The following is a 23,416-nucleotide window of genomic DNA, read 5'->3' on the forward strand; positions in this document are numbered from 1 at the left end:
TCCACATTGCTGCAGTCCTAACTATTGGGGTAGTCCGCTGTCCAGTCGGCCCGAATACCAAAGTATATGGCTGACGTCGGTCAAGGCGCATTAGACTGACGTCAGAACGTCAGGGTACTAATGCGCATGACCGACGTCATATCCTCAGTCTTTTCTTGCCCCAGATGTCAGAAGACCCTAAAAAGACAAGGCCAAAACCAAAAACTCCAAACATTCCTGCACCAAAAAAAAAAATATGTACAATATATACAAAGTTACCAGAGAATAACCTCACCTACACAACCACCCCTAAACACAGAGGGGAAGGAGGGAGGGTAAATTGGACTGCAGCAATGTGGATCCTCGAACATCTACATTTATGGTAGGTACAAAACTGTACTATGTTCTTCATTCCACATTGCTGCAGTCCTAACTATTGGGTAGAATCCCAAAGCAGAGGTAAGGGAGGCTGGCAAATCATAAGGAAGCAGGAGCTGACAACATGCCTTGCAAAATAGCTGTGGCAAAACCAGCCCTAGATTTAGAGTAGAGAGGAAGGTGATAATGCTTAGAGAAAGTATGCACTGAACTCCAAGTAGCTGCCTCCAAAATATCCTTAGTTGCCACCCCCCTTAGAAATGCTGTTGAAGTGGCAGTAGCCCTAGTGGAATGAGGTCTAATCCCAGCGGGAATCTCCTTGCCATGATGGGAATAACAAAATGCAATGCAAAACCCGATCCACTTAGAAATAGTTTGTTTTGACACAGGCTTGCCCTGAGAACTCAAAGCAAAAGAAACAAACAACTGCTGAGCCTGCCTAAAATCCTTAGTCCTGCTTAAATAATAACGCAATTGCCTGTGTACATCTAAAGTGTGCAAAATCTTTTCCCCTTTATTTTGGGGATCTGCATAAAAAGTAGGCAAATGAATAGTTTGGTTTAAAGCCACACTAGAAACCACCTTAGGCATAAAGGAAGGATTAGTACGTAATGATACCCTATCCTTATGAAAAATCAAAAAAGGCTCTACCGCCATAAGGGCCTGCAATTCAGAAAACCTTCTTGCAGTAGTAATGGCCAACAAAAAAGCAGTCTTCTATGACAAGTATTTCAATTCAGCAGTAGCCGCAGGCTCAAAAGGTTGTAGAGTAAGTTTCTCCAACACAAAATTGAGATCCCAAGCAGGAGTAGGAGCTCTACGAGGGGGTCTTATATTCTTTGCCCCTCTAAGAAATTGCTTGAACAAAGGATGTGAAAACAATGGTGGGTCACAATCATAGTGAGCTGAAATTGCTGCAGCATGAATCTTAATGGAAGAGAAAGACAAACCTTTGTCCAATAACTCAGTAAGATATTGAAGAGCCACACTCAAATTAGGCTCAGAAATCTCCAAATTGTTTGCTGCACTCCAAAATAAAAATCTCTTCCATTTTCTGTACACTTTCCTTGTACTAGGTCTTCTGGCTTCCATAATCACATTTAAAACTTGTTGAGGAAGTTGAGACCTGCTGTGTTTCAAAACAGAATATGCCAGGCTGTTAGATGAAGAGAGTGAAGCTTGACATTGAGCAGGTGACCGTCTCTCTGAGACAACAGGTGTGGAATCAAAGGTAAAGGCCATGGAGGCTTCCTTACCAGACTCCTCAGTAATGGGTACCAGTGTTGCCGAGGCCAATCTGGTGCTATTAAAATCATCCTTGGCTTGTCTTGTCTGACCTTTAGGAGCACCTTTGGGAGAAGAGGCAGAGGTGGAAAGGCATACACATGAAGATTTTTCCAACTGAAAGAAAGAGCATCCACTTTCCAAGCTGTGTGATGAAACCTCTTTGTGCAAAACTTTGGCAGCTGGTGGTTTAGTGGAGAAGCGAACAGATCTATGTCTGGAGTTCCCCATGACACTGTCAATTTTCGAAATACATGAAGATCCAGTTTCCACTCGTGGGGATCCATGATTTGTCTGCTTAACACATCTGCTAAGGAGTTCTGTGCACTCGGCAGAAACCTTGCCTGAAGAGTTAGTTGCAAGCTGAGCAGTCTCCCATAAAATCATTGCTTGCCTGCACAACGGGTAAGAATGTGTTCCCCTTGTTTGTTGATGTACCACATGACAGTTGTGTTGTCTGTTAGAATCAACACCTGCCCTGGAAGAAGTAACTCCTTGAAAGCCATTAATGCAAACTGGACTGCTAACATCTCCTTCATGTTGATATGTAGATGTTGTAGTCTGGCAGGCCACTTGTCTTGTATCCACTTTCCATTTAGATGAGCTCCCCAAGCAATGTCTGAGGCATCTGTCGTTAGAATCTGACTCGCCTCTGGCCGGGTCACAGAGAGTCCCTTGTTTAGGTGACATTCCTGAGCCCACCACAAAAATTCCTTTTGAATGCAAGGTATTATTTGAATGACAGTGTCCAAATCCTGGCAGTGCTGTGTCCATACATTTTGAGATACCATTGCAGCTTCCTCATATGCAGTTTGGCATTGGGAAGCACCAGAATACAAGATGCCATGAACCCTAAGGCTTGAAGGACTGTCCTTGCAGTCAGCCCGGACTGAAGAGATAGTTGATGGAAGTAACTGGAAAGATTCTTTTGTTTGTCCGGGGTTAAAAAGGCCATCTGGGCTGCTGTATTCAGTCTCACACCCAGAAAGCACATGTCTTGAGAGGGTACTAAACTGGACTTTATTTCGTTCACAGAATACCCTAGGCATCTTAGCACTGCTATCACATATTCCAAATGCTGTAAAAGATCTTCCTTTTCTTGAGCCAGAATCAGGCAATCGTCCAAGTAGGGATAGATCTGAATTCCTTTTAGTCTGAAGTAAGCTATCACTGGAGCCAGAACCTTTGTGAATACTCTGGGCGCAGTAGATAAGCCAAAGGGCAATGCAGAGAACTGATAATGAGAATTTCCAGCTCGAAAACGCAGATACTTCCTGCAACTTAGTCTGATAGGCGCATGAAGGTAAGCTTCCTTGAGATCTAAAGGTACCATCCAGTGATCTTTGCCCAGCAGAGGTAAAAGCTGTTGTAACGTCAACATTTTGAACTTGGGAATGTCCAGATAAGTGTTGAGGATAGATAAATCCAAAATTGGTCTCCACGTGTTCCCCTTCTTTGGTACTAGGAACAGGCGAGAATAAAATCCTAGGCCCCTTTCTGACACAGGAACTGGCTGAATGGCCCCTATTTGGAGCAACAGAGAAATTTGCTTGTGAGCCTCTTTTCTTTGTAGAGGAGGAATGTCTGGCATGCCTTTGAAAGGAGGCAAGGTATGGAAATAAAACCTGTAACCGTGGTGAATGATATCCAAAACCCATCTGTCTTGGGTAATTAAATCCCAATTTTCTTTGAAAAGAGCCAGCCTTCCCCCCAAAGGTGCTGCCAGGCGAGAATGTACTGGCAGCTGAAAAGGTAGGTCATTGGGTCTGCTTACGAAAGGACTGACCCCTGCCCTCACCAGAAGTCTGAGCAGGTGAACTCCCTGTTCTAGGCCTAAAAGAACCTTGAGCTCTGCCCCTACCACGTCTAGACCTACCCCTAGACTGGGAATCATAAGCAGGATACGTCCATCCTTTAGTAGGCCAATTTCTACTAAACTTCGGAGGCTGCACCTGCAAAAAATCCTTAACAGTTTGCATAGACTTAGCCTTGTCCTCCATTTTCTTTAAAACTGCTTCCACAGGCGAACCAAACAACACATCAGACTGTAAAGGAGCATCCAAAATCCTTGTCTTAACATGCTCAGCTAAATTCTGATCCCTCAACCAGGCGTGCCTACGAAGAACAGAACCAGTGGCAGCCACCCTCGAGGAGGCCTGCACAGCATCAAAACCACACTGCAAGGAATGCTTACCCACCTGTTCAGACACATGAACTAAATCCTGCAACTCTTTACACTCAATACCTTCTGCCAGCGCATCCACCTTAGACTTCAATTGTGAAAGGAGATAATTCTGATATTTTAACATGTGAAACTGACAATTCAAAGCCCTCATGGCTAAAGTGGAAGAAGTATACACTTTCTTTCCCCATCTATCCAAAGCCCTTGCCTCTTTATCAGGAGGAACAGAATTTTTAACAACAGAAGCCTTCACACCTTTAGGCCCCTGAGAGACAGTTTTCGGGTCTGCCCTAGGACTCTTAAAAAGATACTTATGAGCTTCAGGCACCCTATAGTACCTATCCGGTTTAACTGGGGCAGGAGGCAAAGAATCAGGATTCAGGGAAGCCTCTGCAAAAACATCTTCCACCACATTCAGAACAGGAGGTATAGCTAAAGGCCTATGCTGGGGTAAAAACAAGAATTCCCTAAGCCTCTTCCTGGAATCAGAGAAATCTTGACCTTCCCATTTAAAATGCTCCCTCATGGAATGCAGAGTCTCTGAAAATGAAAAATCCTCAGGAGGAGAAGCTGAAGGAGTAGAATCATCCACATCAGAATCAGAATAAGGAGGATACTCCTGCAAGTCTTCAGCCGAAGACTCAGAAGCCTCCGAACACTGCTCAAAACTCTCAAACTCAGGTTCCACCCTAGGCCTCTTATCAGGAGGGGGCATAGAACCTCTAATCATAGTAATCAAATCCTCTGCCATTTTAAGCATATGTTTCTTAGGCAAAGACCCTGAAGCACTAGGAGAAACCCCCACTGAAGTTAAACTAGGCCTGCCTCTCAAAGAAGCCTTGGAAACAGAAGGGGAGGCTCTAACCACCTTAGGAAGAGAGGGAAGAACAGCCACCTGAGAAGCCCCTTCAGCCCGGCCTACTTCCGGAGAGGACACATCCTGTAACAGTAAAGTCTCTCCCTGAGACTCCAAAGAAACTCCTGGCAAAACCTCCGGCTCCACTGAGCCTTCTAAAGAACCGACGTCTGGGACTGTCGGTTCTTCCACTCTAGGCTTTGCTGCTTTGTCCTTGCGCTTTTTGCGAGCGGGCGTCGGAGCATCCGGCGGCATTTTATAATTACAATGCTTCCCAAAACTAACCTGGCACAGTCTAACCTTCTCTTAATAGTGCGTTTGTTAAATCTAGCACAAGAGCGGCATCCAACAACGTCGTGCTCAGGCCCTAAACAAGGTATACACAAAGTATGGTAATCCCTATGAGGTATCTGTTTCCCACAAGAAATACAGTTATTCACTTTTTCTGACATCCGGTTAAATACTGAGGCAAGAAAAAACCAAAATAGTCCCCAACGGGGTACTTAGCCAACTTTGATTCGGTCTGAAACTCTGACTTCAGAAACTTTCAGAACGCCAACCTGCACTCGCAAAACTGCTTCTGCATCGGACCATGCGGCAAAAAAGACTGAGGATATGACGTCGGTCATGCGCATTAGTACCCTGACGTTCTGACGTCAGTCTAATGCGCCTTGACCGACGTCAGCCATATACTTTGGTATTCGGGCCGACTGGACAGCGGACTACCCCAATAGTTAGGACTGCAGCAATGTGGAATGAAGAACATCATGCACTAAATCTTGTAACTCTTTACAATCAATACCTTCCGCCAGAGCATCCACCTTAGATTTCAACTGTGAAAGGAGATAATTTTGATATTTCAACATGTGAAACTGGCAATTCAAAGCTCTCATGGCTAGAGTGGAAGAAGTATAAACTTTCTTTCCCCATCTATCCAAGGCCCTGGCCTCTTTATCTGCAGGAACCGGATTCTTGACAACAGAAGCCTTTACACCCTTAGGCCCCTGGCTAACAGTTTCTGGGTCTGCCCTAGGACTCTTAAAAAGATACTTATGAGCTTCAGGCACCCTGTAATACCTATCCGTTTAACAGGAGCAGGAGGCAAAGAATCAGGATTAAGCGAAGCCTCTGCAAACACATCTTCCACTACATTCAGAACAGGAGGTATAGCTAAAGGCCTATGCTGGGGTAAAACAAAAATTCCCTAAGCCTTTTCCTGGAATCAGAGAAATCCTGACCTTCCCATTTAAAATGCTCTCTCATGGAGTGCAGGGTCTCTGAAAAAAAATCCTCAGGAGGAGAAGCAGAAGGAGTAGAATCATCCACATCAGAATCAGAAAAATGAGAATACTCCTGCAAGTCTTCAGCCGAAGACTCAGACACATCCGAAGCCTGCTCATAATCCCCTAACACAGGTTCCATCCTAGGCCTCTTATCAGGAGGGGGCATAGAGCCTCTAATTAAAGTAATTAAATCTTCTGCCATTTTAAGCATGTGCTTTTTGGGCACAGAACCTGAAGAACTAGGAGTGACACCCACAGAAGCAAAACTAGACCTGCCTCTAGGGGAAGCCTTGGAAGCAGAAAGAGAGGGCCTAGACACCTTAGGAAGGGAGGGGAGTAGAGTTACCTGAGAAGCCCCTACAGCCTGACCTGCCTCCTGGGAGGCCACATCCTGTAAAAACACAGTCTCTCCCTGAGACTCCATAGAGGTCTCCGTCGGAACCACCGGTTCCACTGACGTCTCTAAAGAACCGGCGTCCGGTTCGGACGACTCCTCTAACCTAGGTTTAACTGCCTTGTCCTTGCGCTTCTTAGAAGAAGCCGGCGTCGGAGCATCCGACGGCATATTGTAATTGCACCGCTTCCCAAAGACTAACCTGGCACAATCCAACCTACGCTTTATAGTGCGTTTATTAAACCTAGCACAAAAGCGACACCCAACAACGTCGTGCTCAGGTCCCAAACAAGGTATACACAAATTATGGTAATCCCTATGCGGTATCTGTTTCCCACAAGAAATACAGTTATTCACTTTTTCTGGCATCCGGTAAACCACTGAGGCAAGAAAAAACAAAAATATTCCCCACGGGTACTCAACCAACTCTGACTTCGGTCTGAAACTCCGAATTCGAAAAATTTCAGAACGCCGAACGGCACTTGCAACACTGCTTCTGCATCGGACCATGCGGCAAAAAAGACTGAGGATATGACGTCGGTCATGCGCATTTGTACCCTGACGTTCTGATGTCAGTCAAATGCGCCTTGACCGACGTCAGCCTTATACTCTGATATTCGGGCCGACCGAGGGACAGCGGACTACCCAAGTGTTAGGACTGCAGCAATGTGAGATGAAGAACATCACCCTCAGAAGCCAGTGCCTGCTCAGCGGCTCCGGACCCATCTAAGGGAGAGACATCCACGAGTTCAACACTTTGCGAATCTTGTGGCATCCAAATGGGTCTCGGTAGAGGCCTGCGACTCAAAAGTAGCAGGTATCAGGGGCTGTGAAAGTGCCATTTCTGGATAGTTAAACAGAGTACCAAAATAATTTGCTGTGAAAATAGACAGACTATGAATAGTTTGGGGGTTGAATAAGGCACAAAACTGACAGCGAGGGCCGTTGTGGTCTGGGCCTAAGCAAGGAATGGAGTACGAATGAAAATCTTTATGAGATATTTGCTTTCCACAGGCAAGACAATTGTTAACTTTTACTGAGATCGGTTAAGAGCAAGAAAAAGGATCCCCAAAGGGGTACTTAGCTTTTTTCGAAGACTTCGGTTCTGAACTCGAAAACGAAAATTTCAGGAGTCGACCAACCAGCACTTGCTTCTGCTTCGGGCACCGCACGGCAAGAAAGACTGATGTAACGGCATCGGCTGCATGTTTTATACCCCTGACGACCTGACGTCATGGAAGAAGAGACAGCATCCGACGCAGGAATCCAAGACTCTGGTACTCAGGCCAGCTGAGGGCTACCTGCAGGCAGATAACCCAAATGTAATGACTGCAACAGTGAAACACGAAGAACATCAGGTTTATAGTACATTTAGTGAGAAAGTCAAGAAAGACAATTTGACAGAAGGAAGGAAGTGAAAAAGGGAGAGTAAGGAGGTATAAGGAATGAATGGGTACTTGCTCACATTTAGCGATATAATGTATTCTAGTTTCAAGAAAGAGCAGAGCTAGAGTTTAGCTATCAAGTCTTTCAGAGTGGTTTTGAGAAATGGGGAGGGAGGGTATTGTCCTGATGGATACAGGTAAGGAGTTTCAGGCCTTTGCAACCATGTAAGAGTATAGACAAGGCCCAGCAGATATGTTAGGTTTGTAGACAGGAGTTTTTGTCCACTGGACAACAATGAATGACTGGGAACATTGTTGTGTACAATATTTTTAGTGCTAGACAGGCAGATGGATGCTGGACAATTTTATTGGTGGTAAGAAGCTGTGTAAATATTAGTTGCTGAGGCAGTTCTAACCAATTTAGGCTTTTTAGTGCTATACAGCAGTGGGTTCTGAAGGGGGTACTTGCTGCAAATTAAGCAACTTTGTTATAGCACTGTTCAAGTTTTACTTTTTGTGAAGCCTGGAGGATAGTAAGAATGGCAGCACCATAAGGAGAGAGGAGGAGACAAGTAGTGAGAAGTGTAGTTTTAGTTGCGTTTGTAATAACATTTTTTGGCTCTGTAAAGCATCCCTAGTTTTGATGAGCTTTTCTCAGGTCTGGTGCTATCATTCTGGGGGCCCCATGCAGGAGAATATAAAGTGTAACTACATTGTCATCACCACTTTCCTGTCAAGCTCATCCAACAGCAGTTAATGATAATGAACTGAATATAGTAACCCTGTAGTTAAGAACTGAAGTGCCAAGGTACACACACTGACTGGCATTTAGTACCAATGTTACATTATAACAATCCCCTATACCACAGTAAAGGCAGACACTCAGAGGTCCTCACACACACTGACCGGTATTTAGCATCAATGTTACATTATGACAAGCCCCTGACCACAGCATAACTCACAGGTGCACGCACACTGACTGCATAACTCCTCAACTGCCCAGATTTTCACAGAATGTCCAGATTTGACTCATTTTTGGTCTATTCCTCAAAATTTATAGTTTTCTGGATTTTAGTGGCAAATCAGTAAGGGTTAATTTCAATAAATAATGACAAGCATTTCAGTTTCATACTTTATACCCTTCAGAAAATGCATGGTAACACAAGACCTTTTATTCTAGCATCTTTTCAAGTTTATAAGAGCAGTATTTCAAATCTGTCCCGATTTCTGGTGCTCCCTCATTATTTTTGGCTTTGTCCAGAACTTTTGTGCCAAGAGGTTGAGAGCTATGACTGACTGGCATTTAGTAGCAATGTTGTTACATTACGACAAGCCTCTGTACCACATCAAGGTAGCCTGTCCCAAAGAGGTACACAAACACACCCACACTGACTCCCATACACAGCACAGACACACAAGACAAAGACAGCAATACAGCGGGCTCAACACAAACACCCACACAGACTCCTTCATACAAGACAGACAGCTGCACAGACTTTCACACAAGACAGACAGCAAGATTGAACATTAACACCCACAAAGACTCCCGCACACAGAACAGACACTCAGACAAGATATAGACAGCATTACAGAAAAAGTGAAGAGAGAGACACAAGACAGACAGCTACACAGACTCTTGCAAACAGGACAGACACACACACACACACACACACACACACACACACACACACACACACACACACACACACACACACACGATAAAGACAGCACTACAGCAAGACTGAATATCCACACAGACTCCGATACACAGGACAGAGGGACCCACCAAAACAGGACAGAGACACAAGACCACGGCAAACCTACTGCAAGACGAAGAGAGGCCCACACAAGACGAAGGCAGCACTACCACTCTGATACACATCCCAATATCTTCTTTGATGCCATCAACATTGTCCTGTAGATGCCCTTCTTCTTGTAGCATGCAGAGCACTGACATCCTGGACTTGGAGATCACCATGCATGAATGTTACTACTGTACAAGGTGAAGCACAGCAGCAGCAGTGATCCTGCATAATGTTTTTTTCTGAAATTATACTGGATGGCACCCCCTGAGATGTACCAAAATATCTGAACCAGAACCACACACATGGCCAGCCACATTCCATCACAGCTTGTGTGGTTCATTATAAGCATCTTTAGTTGTTTTTTTGTGAATTTCTGAATGGTGTCCTAAGCCACAGCTCCTGAGAAGAGTCACAATTTACTGGAAGAGCATACACTGTACATATACATGTGTGTGTGTGTGTGTGTGTGTGTGTGGAGCATATACGTGTGTGTGTGTGTGTGTGTGTGTGTGTGTGTGTGTGTGTGTGTGTGTGTGTGTGTGTGTGTGTATGTGTGTGTATGTATATATGTGTATGTATGTATATATGTATGTATGTATATATATATATATATATATATATATATATATAAAATATATATATACATATACGCTTTAGGTTAACTGGAAATACTTTATGATTTGCCTAGTTTTGTGTGTATGTGTGTGTGTGTGTGTGTGTGTGTGTGTATATATATATATATATATATATATATATATATATATATCTATATATGTATCATTGTTTTTTTAACATACGATATAATTCTATGCAGATGAAACATCTTAAAAGTTTTCTGAAAATACCATATTAACAGATGAAAATAAAATGAAATGTACTAGAGCAGCTTTTTCTTTAATGAAAAAACTGACAGTTATCCATAAGGAATTGTTTGAATAGCTGTTAAAAATGTTGATTCTCAGAACAAAATCACTCAGGGAGAATGTTCTACTCTGTCTTAAATACACTTGTTGTCTTTAAGCAAAGTATTCCTTCTAGTCGTGTTTACTGGTTAGTGCTATAAGTATTTACTGCCGTTCTAAGTAATTCCTTCTGCTCAATATCGTATTGGAATGATTATTACAGTCTGTAACATGACAGCAAGATTACTTTTTATTAATTAAATGCCATACAGACAAAATAGTATAAGATGACATTTAAGCAGTTGCCTGCCTATGCTGCTAAGAAACTACTATTAAATCTTTAATGTTCCTTGCAGAAAGTACAGTACAAAAACGTCTCATCAGAAACTGCATGAATCTAACTGTCTCTACAATGAAGACAAGGAGACTAAGCTTGTTTTTTTAAATGGTAAAAGCCCTGGGATGGAAACATGCTGACTGTCACGAGAGAAGAAAGCAATCGCAGCAGTTAACTGCAACTAAATTAAAATGCTGAAAGGAAATGGCAAAAATGTAAGTTTTCATATTATATGCTAATACAACACTGCACTTGAACATTTTAATTTTGACAAATACATCTGTGCAGATTTACTGTATACAGCTAGTAACAAATGCAATAATATAGTAACAAAATGCACTCTGGTTGTCATACATTGCTAGTAACTTTTATCCTGCCCAATCAGGTCCCTTGCATTACTGAAGTGGACCTGATTGAGAGCAGCTTACAGACAAGTTTAAAAAAAAAAAAAAAAACCCCGGAAAAAAGTTTGCGATTGCGCAATGACTCCACGCAGTCATGCAGATGTCCATGATGTGCCCTGGAACGAACGGAGAGGGAGAAACCCACAGCTGCTACATGGGGGCTCTTGTGCAGGGAGATAATCAGGGGCTCACCGTGGCCATGGGTTACGTGGGTGCCTAACGCCAGCTATGGTTTTTCTTATGCAGTTTTGTATATGCAGGTCAAATTTAAGATCATCATCCACTATCACCCTGATAATTTGCTATAAGAAGTGACTGTGATCACTGTATTATCAAAGAGAGAAGTTTAAAATTTGTTTTTTTTTCATGACAGATGGATTGGGGGGGAAGCAGTAGTATGGTCTTTTTCGGGCTGAGCATGAGTTGTGAGTTACAAAGCCATGTTTCAGTGGCTGTTAAAGCATCCTGAGTATTTATTTTGAGGTGTAACATGTTGTCAGATGTGTAAATGAGAATGGAATCAATCATTGTAAAGAAAGAGAACATATGCAATGTATACTGTGTGTAAATTTCTGTCTCAAGTGATAACTTAATACAGGTCTTTCAAAAATGATGCCCTGTCGCAACAGACGCAGAAAGAGTGAGCATCAACAGGGTCAAAAACTTCTCCAGAGATGTCTGGGTGACAGCTCTCTCTGGTTGTCTCTTGCTCGGGTGCAGGCAGGTCCCCTGCTTCTGAGAATGAATAGGCTTGAGACCTACAGAAGGAAGGCTTGATAGTCAAAATATACAAAGGGAAAAAGCACTTAAAAAAAAAAAAAAATCACAAATGAAACAAATTCCAAACTGGACAGCTAGCAGTAAGAGAAGAATGTGTGTGACATGTAATAACTTCCAAACACAAAGCCATATCCAAAAGTGTACTAGGACCCTTACTTTCCACAACTGGTTTGAGTACTTTTGAAGCCCTGGCTGTCAAAACATGCAAATCACTGCAAACTTGCTTATTGCTACAGATACAATAAAATAACATCTGGAAGAGCAGAAATGAAACAGTTTCATAGAAATTAAAGCAACATTTTCTACTATACATTATCTAAAATACAGATAACTGCTTTGGAATATGTATATACAAAAATCATTTAGTTTATATTGAGATCTGAGACTCTACACCAAAAATTAAATTGACCAATCATCAGAATGCAACATATCTTATGAAAAAGTAATTCTCTATAATCCATATTATCTTAAAACTTATAGAACGTCAGCTGGTGTAATCTTTACTTCAAATGAATATAGCAACTCGTATAGCTCATTTATTAACATCAACTAACTAAATTTTGCAAAGAAAAGCAACACAAAATGAGTTATTAGATCTGAACGTGAGTGTTAAATTCTTAAACTCCTTAATATCAATGTACTTTAAATTTAACTAGTACAGAGATTTAAAACAAAAAAAAAAAAAACACAATGTAAAGACAAGATAGCACTCACAACAAGCTCCGTGCACACAAGAAAATAAATAATACCAAGTCCAAAAAGTCAAAACTGTTGCACGGAGAAGCAGGACTCTTGAAAAGCAATGTCCATGTATACTCAAAAAGGCTGCCTGTAATGGCACACCACCAACTGTTCTTTAAATTCAAAAGTCAGTTACAAAAAGTCCATCTAAAAGTCAGGTATTTTAACTCAATAGCCTTTAAATGGTTAGTAGAATGTTTTATAATTTTAAAGTTCTAACATATTTTATTTGTAATAGTTTTAGGGATGCAAAAAAGTTTTGATGCTTTTATAAACAGTAGCTATATTTGCTATTCCTACCAAGAGTGCTATGTGTTTAAATGTCACAGTGTTTAAATGGTTAGGTGAATGTTTTCATTTTTAACTGTTTTTAAATTGCACAGGATATGACATCAGATTGTTTATGTCACATCCTCTATAAATGTATGTGAAAGTTTTTGAAAATTGTATAACGCCTGAAGAAGACCTTGTTGAAAGCTAGCCGGATGTTAAATAAACTTTTCTTTTCCTTTAAACTTCGCTGAACGCTTGGATTAGTGCATTTGAATGTCTACAAGTTATTGTTCGGTGAAGTTAACTGATGCAATTGGAAGTTCCTAACAGTGCTGAATAGCAAGTTGTGACTTTTTGTAACTGACTTTTGAATTTAAAGAACAGTTGGTGGTGTGCCATTACAGGCAGCCTTTTGAGTATACATGGACATTGCTTTTCAAGAGTCCTGCTTCTCCGTGCAACAGTTTTGACTTTTTGGACTTGGTATTAAAAAAAAAAAAAACAGGCAGACGTTTGCCTGCTCTATATGTACAAAACATCTGAAACATTTCCCAGTAAAACAACTGAAACATTTCCCAGTAAAACAACATGCAAAAAAGAGTAACAAACAACCTTTCTCTAAGTACCTGAGCTGCAAGATCAGGGTTCTGACCCAGTGACTGCATCATGCTCCTCATATATGGCGCTGATAGTATGTTTTGCATTAGCTGTGGATTGTCAGAGAGTTGTTGCAGTAAGCTTTGCATTCCAGGGGTGTTGAACATGCCTGCTTCCAAATGAAAAAATAGTGTCAGTACGTGATTATCTATGAATTAAAATTATGCATTCAAAGCTAACAAGTTTCAAAGGTTTACTCAGATCAGGCCAGCTTTGGGGCATACAGGGATGAAGCCCTCACTATGATGCAGGTGCTAAAGAGTTTAAAAGATTCTTGGGCACTTGCAGGGGAACAAAAGAATGATGTGATGCAGCCTGTTCATCTCTCTTTTAAACAGAAAGAACAGTTGTGTAAAATCTTACCATAAGTATAGATGTCCTTCTCTTCTATATGGTGGAGTATTCATCACATTAGAGGAGTTTGCCTCTGGCTGACCCGTACGTCCAGCCAGTATACAAAAGCCTAAATGCTACTGTAAGGTAAGTGTGATGCCACACATTATCTCGTGAACATTGGCTATAAAGAGATGTTGGGTATAAAGTGGACGTCAGCACATACCAACCTCAGAATTGAATGCCACCAAGCATCAGCCTGAGCCTAGGTAAGAAAACATGTCACCAGGGGACCAGGCAAGCATCGGGGGAAGGCAGGGTGGGTACGTAATACTGCAGCATACAGAAGAGAAGGACATCTATGGTTATGGTAAAATTTTACACAAATATTCTATGTCCTGCTGTTCATATGCTGCAGTATTCATCATATTAGGGAGAATGCCAAAGCTCATGCTTGGGGAAGAAAGGGTGGTGGACTAGAAGCTTTTTCTGCAAAGCCATGCAGGATAGCTCTGGCAAACCCCGCCCTGGACCTGTAGATGACATCTAGTTTGTAATGTTTAGTGAAAGTATGAAAAGAGGACTATGTAGCTGCCCCAAGGATAGAACAAGTGTCCAAGCCTTTAAAGAAGGCCTCAGAGGAAGACACTGCTCTAGTAGAATGTGCCCTTACAGGAGAAGAAATGGCTGAACAGAAGGAAACCACTTTAGAAATCCAGGAAGAGATAGTTTGCTTGGAAACTGGCTGCCCCAGGGCCCTTGGATGGTAGGAAATAAACAGACGCTCAGATTTATGGATAGGTTTAGTTTTGTCTAGACAGACTCCAAGTTGCCTGTGTACATCCAATGTGTGTAGAATCCTCTCACTGGGAGACTGGGGAAAAGGAAAAAATGTGGGAAGGTTGATAGACTGATTGAGGGATAACTCATTAACCACCTTGAGCATAAAGGAGGGAATGGCATGCAAAGATACCCTGTCACTGTGGAAGACTGTGAAGGCGGAATTGGAAATCAGAGCTTGCAACTCAGAGACCCTTCTGGTGGAGGTAATGGCCACCAGCAGAACCGTTTTCCATGTGCAATGCTGTAGGGAAGAGGAACTTACTGGATCAAATGGGGCCAGGGTAAGTTTCTCCAACAGAAAATTGAGATACCAAGGAGGAGAAAAGTACAGTTGTGTACACTTACCATAAATGTAGATGTTCGAGTGTATCCACTGTTGCAGTCATAACATTTGGGTTACCTGCCTGCAGGTAGCCCTCAGTAGGCCTGAATAAAAGTCTTGGGATTTCTGTTTCAGATGCTGTCGCTTCTTCCATGATGTCAGGTCGTCAGGGGCACAAAACATGCAACTGACGCCATTACATCACTTTTTCTTGCCACAGATGTCAGGTGCCCCCAAAATAGGAAGCAATTACATGGTATGGAACACCAACAGCAAAAAGCAAATACACATGATATAAGATATGCCAAACAAAAAAGGTGGTAGAAGTAAAGAAAAGTCATGGGGCTGGAGGGAGAGTAAAGTACAGTTGTGTACACTTACTATAAATGTAGATGTTCGAGTGTATTCACTGTTGCAGTCATTACATTTGGGTTATCTGCTTGCATTAGCCTTCAGTCGGCCTGATTAACAAAGTCTTGGGTCCTGTGTCAGTTGCTGTCCCTTCTTCCATGACGTCAGGTTCATCAGGGGTATAAAACATGCAGCAGACGCCATTAAACCAGTTTTTCTTGCCCCAGATGTCAGGTGCCCCCCTAATGGGAAGCAATTAAATCTATAAATACAAGGATATACCTCCAACAAAAAAGCAAATACACCAAAAAGCTTTTAGAGCAAAGTAAGTGAGAGTAGAGGTATAGCCAAAAGAAGAAAGGGGGCTGGACGGAGGGTAAAGTACAGTTTTGTACCTACCATAAATGTAGATGTTCGAGTGCCAATACAGCTGCTGTCATAACAGATGGGTTCTCCTGCCGTCAGGCGGGTCCTCGGTCGGCCGAATTATAAGTCTAGGTCTGGCGTCGGTTGTCGTCACTTCTTCCCTGACGTCAGTGCGACAGGGGTATAAAAGAACCAGCCAACGCCATTTTCTTCAGTTTTTCTTGCCCCAGATGTCAGATGCCCCCAGAAGGAAGGCAATACATAAATTTGTGTAATAAAGCAATGCCATATAATAAAAATACAGTAGTGCAAGCAAATAAATCAAGAATGAATACCCCAATCAGGTTGCATGAGGAGATGTTAGCCAATAGGCCTGTCCCAAGAGGGGAAGGAGGGAGGGAAACCTGGACTGCAGCTGTATTAGCACTCGAACATTGCATGAGGAGATGTTAGCCAATAGGCCTGTCCCAAGAGGGGAAGGAGGGAGGGAAACCTGGACTGCAGCTGTATTAGCACTCGAACATCTACATTTATGGTAGGTACAAAACTGTACTATGTTCATCGTGCATACAGCTGCAGTCATAACAGATGGGTAGAATCCCAAAGCTAAGAAAGGGGTGGTAGGCACTAGGTGGAACTAGGAGGAGCCAGAATGCCCTGCAAGACTGCAGTGGCAAAGCCCGCTCTAGATTTGGAGTATAGTGGAAGGTGGTAGTGCTTGGAGAAGGTATGCACAGAACTCCAAGTGGCTGCTTCCAAAATATCTTTGGTAGGAACTCCTCTGAGAAAAGCTGCAGAGGTAGCCGTGGCCCTTGTGGAGTGAGATCTGATGCCTGTAGGTACAGTTTTGCCATGAAAAGAATAGCAAAAGCATATGCAGTGGGCTATCCATTTTGAGATTGTCTGTTTGGAAATTGGCTTTCCTTGAGCTCCTTTAGCATAGGACACAAAGAGCTGTTCTGATTTTCTGAAAGGCTTTGTTCTGTCCAAATAATAACGCAGTTGTCTGTGGATGTCCAAGGAATGTAGTAATCTCTCCCCTTTGTTTTGAGGATTAGGATAAAAGGTAGGTAAATTGTATAGCCTGATTCAAAGCTACCCTGGATACCACTTTTGGCATAAAGGACGGGTTGGTTCGTAAGGAAACTCTGTCCTGATGGAAGATGATAAAAGGCTGCACAGCCATGAGAGCTTGTAGTTCCGATACCCTACGAGCTGAGGTAATAGCCAGAAGGAAAGCTGTTTTCCAGGACAAATATTGCAAATCTGATGAGGCAGCTGGCTCAAAAGGAGGCAAGGTCAGCTTTTCTAGAATGAAATTGAGATCCCAAGCAGATATTGGTTGTTTCCTTGGGGGTTTTAGATTCTTAGCCCCTCTGAGGAACTGTCTTAAGAGGGGGTGAGAGAATAAGGGTGGATCAGTGTTGTATTCTGCAGAAATGGCTGAGGCATGGATTTTGATGGAGGAGAATGAAAGTCCACTGCTTAGCAGCTCAGCTAGATACTGTAATATTTGAGGTAAATTCAGTTTTCCAGGATCCTGGCCCTTTTTCTCATTCCAGACACAAAACCGTTTCCATTTTGCCCAGTAAGCTTTTCTAGTAGACGGCCTTCTGGCCTCCAAAATGACATCCTGCACCTCCTTGGAGAGTAGGGTCTGTTGTGATGCTAAGGAATCTTCCATGTGGCTAGATTGAGTGTTTTTAGCTGACTGTGAAGAGTTTTGAAGCTGTGCTGAGTCAGAAGAGGAGGCATCAGAGGCAGGGTCCATGGTGGGGAATGCGTCAGGCTCCTCAGGAGTGGGTACCAGTGTTGTCTTGGCCAGTCTGGAGCAATGAGAATCATCTTTGGCCTGTCTGCTCTGGTTTTTAATAGAACTTTGGGCAGCAGGGGAAGAGGTGGGAAGGCATAAACTGTCATTGATGTCCAACTGAAAGAGAGAGCGTCCACTTTCCAGGCCTTTGGATGAAAAATCCTTGAGCAGAATTTTGTCAATTGGTGACTTTTGTGGGAGGCAATGAGATCTATGTCTGGCCTTCCCCATGCTTGAATTATCTCTGTAAAAACTTGAGGATGCAACTTCCATTCGTGTGGATCTGTCATATTTCTGCTTAGGTTGTCTGCCAGCGTGTTTTCCTTGCCTGGCAAGTACTGTGCTTGTAGTTCAATTTGTAAGTCCAGGGCCATGTTCCAAAGTGACATGGCCAGTCTGCATAGGGGGTATGAATGGGTTCCTCCCTGTTTGTTTATGTACCACATTACTGTAGAGTTGTCCGCCCTTATCAATAGTTGACCTGGTTGCAGAAGGTCTTTGAAAGCTATAATAGCATTTATTACTGCTAGCACTTCCTTTTGATTGATGTGAAGGTGCTTTCCTTTTTGGGACCATTTGCCCTGAATGCACCGATCTGTCATGTGCGCCCCCCAGGCGTAGTCCGAGGCGTCTGTTGTGATGACTTGATTTGCTTGAGGCTTGCTGAATGGGAGACTTGTGTTTGTTTGGCATGCTTGAGCCCACCACAGAAATTCCTTTTGAAGACATGGAATTAGTGGTATTATTGTTTCCAAACTGTGGCTGTGTTGAGACCATAGGTTTTTCAGGTACCATTGAAGTTTCCTGATATGCAGCTTTGTACATGGGATTAGTAAGATGCAAGATGCCATGAATCCCAGAGCCTGTAGGATTTTCCTTGCAGTCAGCCTGGTGCAATTTGCTAGTGTTCTGAAGTATTGAGTTAGTTGCCCCTGCTTCTCTGGCGTGAGGTAGGCCATCTGGGTGTTTGTGTCCAAGTTGGCACCCAGGAAAATTATTTTCCGAGAGGGTATTAGCCTTGATTTCTTTTTGTTGACTGTGTATCCCAGAGAATTCAACAACATTATTACATAAGCCAGATGTTTCAGAAGAATGTGCTTGCTGTCCGCTTGGATCAGGCAGTCGTTCAAATAGGGGTATATTTGTATCCCTTGAAGTCTGCAGTAGGCAATTACTGATGCCAGGCATTTCGTGAATACTCTGGGCGCAGTAGATAAGCCAAAGGGCAATACAGAGAATTGATAATGGGTTGAACCTGCAAGAAATCTGAGGTATCTTCCGCAATTTTGTCTGATTGGGACATGCAGGTATGCCTCCTTGAGGTCCAATGTTACCAGCCAAGACTCCTTGCCCAGCATGGGAAGAAGCTGCTGTAGAGTGAGCATCTTGAATTTTGGTACGAGTAGAAATGTGTTTAGGATGGACAGGTCCAAAATAGGTCTCCGATCTTTTCCCTTCCTTGGTACCAGGAATAGTCTGGAATAAAAACCTTGACCTTGTTCGTGCGTAGGTACCTCTTGAATAGCTTTCATGTCTATGAGATCTGAAATTTGTCTTTGTGCCTCTGCCCTTTGATTGTGTGGCAGGTTTGGCATGCCTCTCATTTTTGGAAGAGTGTGAAAATGGAATCTGTAGCCTCTGTTTATAATGTCCAGGATCCATTTGCCTTTTGTGACAATATGCCAATTTTTTGAAAATAATGCCAGTTTTCCACCTAAAGGTGCTGCCATTTGAGTCTTGCTTGGCATGCAAAGGGGAAAGTCATTGGGCTTGCTTTCTGAATGGTTGCGAGTTATCCTCACCACCTCTTTGTGTAGCAGCTTGCCATTGTCTGCCTCTAAACGATCCTTGGGATTGCCCTCTGCCCCTCGGGCACCTGTATCTACCTCTTTGGGGTCTGTCCGTGGCTGGAAAGGACCAATTTTTGGAAGGCTAATTTCTACTGAAACGTGGGGGTTGTACCTGTAGAAAATCTTTCACTGTTTGCATTTATTTAGCCTTTTCCTCCATTTTCCTTAATACCTCCTCAGCATTAGCACCAAATAATACATTCTTTTGTAGAGGGGCATCTAGTAATTTAGCTTTGACGTGATCTGGTAAGGTTTGTTCCTTGAGCCAGGCATGTCTACGTATGACTGATCCTGTAACAGCAGCTCTACATGAGGCCTCTAGAGCATCAAAACCACATTGTAAGGTATGTTTACCCACTTGTTCTGCACTATGCATCAAATCCTGCAACTCCTTCAAGTCTGGTTGTTCAGGTTGTGACATTTTACTTCTCAATTGTGATAACAAAAACTGTTGGTACTTTAGCATATGGAACTGACAGTTTAATGCCCTCATGGCTAAGGTGGCCGAGGTATATACCTTTTTCCCCCCACCTTTCTAAGGATCTGGAATCTCTCTCGGAAGGTAATGGATTTTTAGCAGTGGAGGCCTTAATTCCCTTGGGGCCCTGTGGGATAGTTTCTCGGTCAGCAGCATGGCTTTTGTATAGAAATGGTGAGAGTCAGGAACCCTGTAGTACCTGTCAGGCTTGACTGGGGCTGGAGGCAGAGAATCCGGGTTAAGGCAGGCCTCCGAGTACACATCATCTAGTATGTCCAAGACAGGAGGTATAGCCAGAGGCCTGTGCTGAGGTAGCAAGAGAAATTCCCCAAGCCTTTTCTTGGAATCTGAATAATCTTCGCCTTCCGAGTGGAAGTGTTCCCTTAAGGTATGCAAAGTTTCCCCAAATGAGTAACCCTCTGGGGGGGGGATACAGAGGGAATGGACTCCTCTGCATCAGAGTCTTCAAAAGGGGTGTAAGAATGTTCCTGTTCATCAGAGTGCTCTGATATAATGGAGCCCTGATCAGAGGAGGGGGATTCTTCCTCCACTCTGGGCGTTTTGTCCGGGGGGGGGGGTTGAGAACCCCTGATAAGAGTAATTAAATCCTGAGACATTTTAAGCATCTGTTTTTTAGGCATGGGGCCTGGAGATGGGCCCTGTGTAGCTTGTCTCTTAGAATGCATGGCTGCTTTAGACTTAGTGAAAGCCTTGATGGAAAAAGAAGAGGAAGGTCTGAAGACACCTTGAGAGGAGGTAGACCTGTCCACATTTTGAGATTCACCGCCAAGAGTGGCTTCGGTATCTGTAGTCGGGGTGTGGGCCGAGGAGCCTGCGACCTCGGGCACAGGAGACATCGCCAATGAAGTGTCGTCGGTAGTCAGGGGCTGCGTAGGCGCCTCGCTGAGAACCGGACCACGTGTAGACGGCTTTGGCATGGTGTCGGTAGAGGCCGCGGACCTAGTGTGTCAGTCCTTATCTTTGCGCTTTTTAGACAAAACTGGAGTTGGAGTATCCGACGACATAATATAGTTACATTTTTTGCCAAAATAATGCTGGGCGAACTCCGCCCGACGCTTAATGGTGCGTTTGTTGAATCTAGCACAAAAGCGACAGACCGAGACGTCGTGGTCTGGGCCTAAACAAGGAATACAGAGGGAATGGAAATCCTTATGCGGTATTTGCTTCCCACATGAAATACAATTATTAACTTTGTCTGACATCGGTCTGAGGCAAGAAAAGTATACTTAGCTTTCAAGAAGACTTCGGTTGCAAAATTTTCGTAATTTCAGGAGCTGGCCGACCGGCACTTGCGAACTGCTTCTGCTTCGGGCACCGCGCGGCAAGAAAGACTGAAGAAAATGGCGTCAGCTGGTTCTTTTATACCCCTGTCGCACTGACATCAGGGAAGAAGTGATGACAACCGACGCCGGACCTAGACTTTGGAATTTGGCCGACGAGGACCCGCCCGACGGCAGGAGAACCCATCTGTTATGACTGCAGCTGTATGCATGATGAACATCCAGGACTGCAACAGTGAATAAACACTCGAACATCTATATTTATGGTAAGCGTACACAACTGTACTATGTTCTTCGTGTTTCACTGTTGCAGTCATTGCATTTGGGTAGATTCCCAAAGCTAAGGTTGGGAGAAGGAATTTAAACAGAATTAGGACCAGCTATAAGGCTCTGCAAGACTGCAGTGGCAAAACCAGCTCTGCATCTAGAGACAATTGTCAAATGATAATGCTTGGTGAAAGTATGTACAGAACTCCAGATAGCAGCTTCTAGGATGTCCCTAGTAGGGACGCCCCTAAGAAAGGTTGTAGAGGTAGATGCAGTCCTGGTTGAATGGGGTCTGATGCCCTGTGGGATAGGTTTTTCATGGTGCTTATAGCAGAAATGAATGCAGTGGCCTATCCATTTTGAAATGGTTTGTTTTGAAATAGCTTTCCCCTCTGTCCCTGCAGCAAATGCCACTAGCAGTTGTTCAGATTTCCTTTGAGGTTTAGTCCTGTCCAAGTAGAATGAGTGCAGTATCCGTTCCCCTTTGTTCTCTGGATTAGGAAAGAAGGTAGGCAAATGAATGGACTGTAGAGCCACACTGCATACCACCTTGGGCATGAAGGAGGGACTGGTTCTGAGGGACACCATGTCCACATGAAAGATGATGAAAGGTTCCACTGCCATAACGGCCTGTAATTCAGATACCCTTCTTGCAGAAGTGATTGCTAAAAGGAAAGCTGTTTTCCAGGAAATAATTTTTAAATCTGCAGTAGCAGCTGGCTCGAAATGAGGAAGAATGAGTTTCTCAAAGAAGAAGTTAAGATCCCAGGCTTGAGTTGGAGCTCTCCTGGGTGGCCTTAAATGTTTGGTCCCCCTGAGGAACTGCTTGAGCAGCGGGTGAGAGAAGAGGGGAGGCTGTGTGCTATAATGAGCTGAAATGGCTGAGGCATGAATTTTGATGGAGGAAAAAGACAAGCCCTTATGAAGCATCTCAGTCAAGAATCTAAAGTATATTGCACACTGCTGCGCTCATTCCTTGAGATAGGTTCTAGGCACAGAATCTTTTCCATTTTTCAGCATAAGATTTTCTAGTAGTAGGCCTCCTTGCCTCTAAAATGATATCCATCACTGACTTACTGAGGGATGGTAAAGGAGAGATTAGGTAATTAGCCAGGCTGCTAGGTTCAGGGTTTGCAGCTGAGGGTGCAGAATCTGGTTCTCCTGCTGAGACAACAGGGAAGGAGTCTGAGGCAGGTGCCATGTAGCCAATCGTGACACACTACGCAAGAGTGGGTACCAGTGTTGGCGAGGCCAGTCTGGTGGAATTAAAATCGTCCTTGGCTTGTCCTGTTTGATCTTTAGTAGTACCTTGGAGAGCAGAGGCAGAGGAGAAAAGGCATAAACTGATAGGTTTTTCCAACTGAAGGATAGAGCATCCACTTTCCATGCTAGCTTGTGGGGAATCCTTGTGCAAAATTTGTCCAGTTGATGGTTCTGGGGGGAGGCAAACAGGTCTACATCTGGGTTCCCTCATTTGCTTGTCAACATGTTGAAAATTCTTGGTTCCAGTTTCCACTTGTGTGGGTCCATGAGGTTTCTGCTTAGTCCGTCTGCCAGTATATTTAGTTTTCCTGGCAGGAATTGAGCTTGTAGAGTCACTTGGTAGCTCAAAGCAGAGTTCCACAGATTTGGGCGGCAGGGGGCAATGTGAATGGTAGCCCCTGTTTTGGTGGCAGACCTCTGCCCACCAAAGGAACTCTAAGCGTAGGCAAGGTATGACAGGAATCCTTGCTTCTAGATCCTGTGAATGTTGGCACCTTACGCTTTTGAGATACCATTGTGGTTTCCATATATGCAGCCTTGTATATGGAATTAGAAGCATGCAAGAGGCCATGAACCCCAAAGGCTTGCA

The 23,416-nt window shown here is 43.5% G+C and overlaps 1 protein-coding gene across 6 annotated transcripts in view; it reads right to left on the reverse strand.

Moving 5' to 3' along the window:
• The window catches only part of UBQLN1 (ubiquilin 1), a 1,666,336-nt gene that overhangs the window by 556,849 nt on the left and 1,086,071 nt on the right, over positions 1–23,416 (reverse strand). For 5 of the 6 annotated variants that reach the window (XM_044083698.1, XM_044083697.1, XM_044083695.1 and 2 more), the window contains exon 7: positions 13,610–13,752. In XM_044083698.1, the coding sequence (XP_043939633.1) occupies positions 13,610–13,752 (143 nt within the window). The remainder of the gene's footprint in view (positions 1–13,609; positions 13,753–23,416) is intronic. The other variant, XM_044083696.1, reaches the window with a different exon arrangement.

Source organism: Protopterus annectens, chromosome 9.part0 (genome assembly GCF_019279795.1).
Source record: "Protopterus annectens isolate FY-2018-M chromosome 9.part0, PAN1.0, whole genome shotgun sequence".
Taxonomy (NCBI): domain Eukaryota; kingdom Metazoa; phylum Chordata; order Ceratodontiformes; family Protopteridae; genus Protopterus; species Protopterus annectens.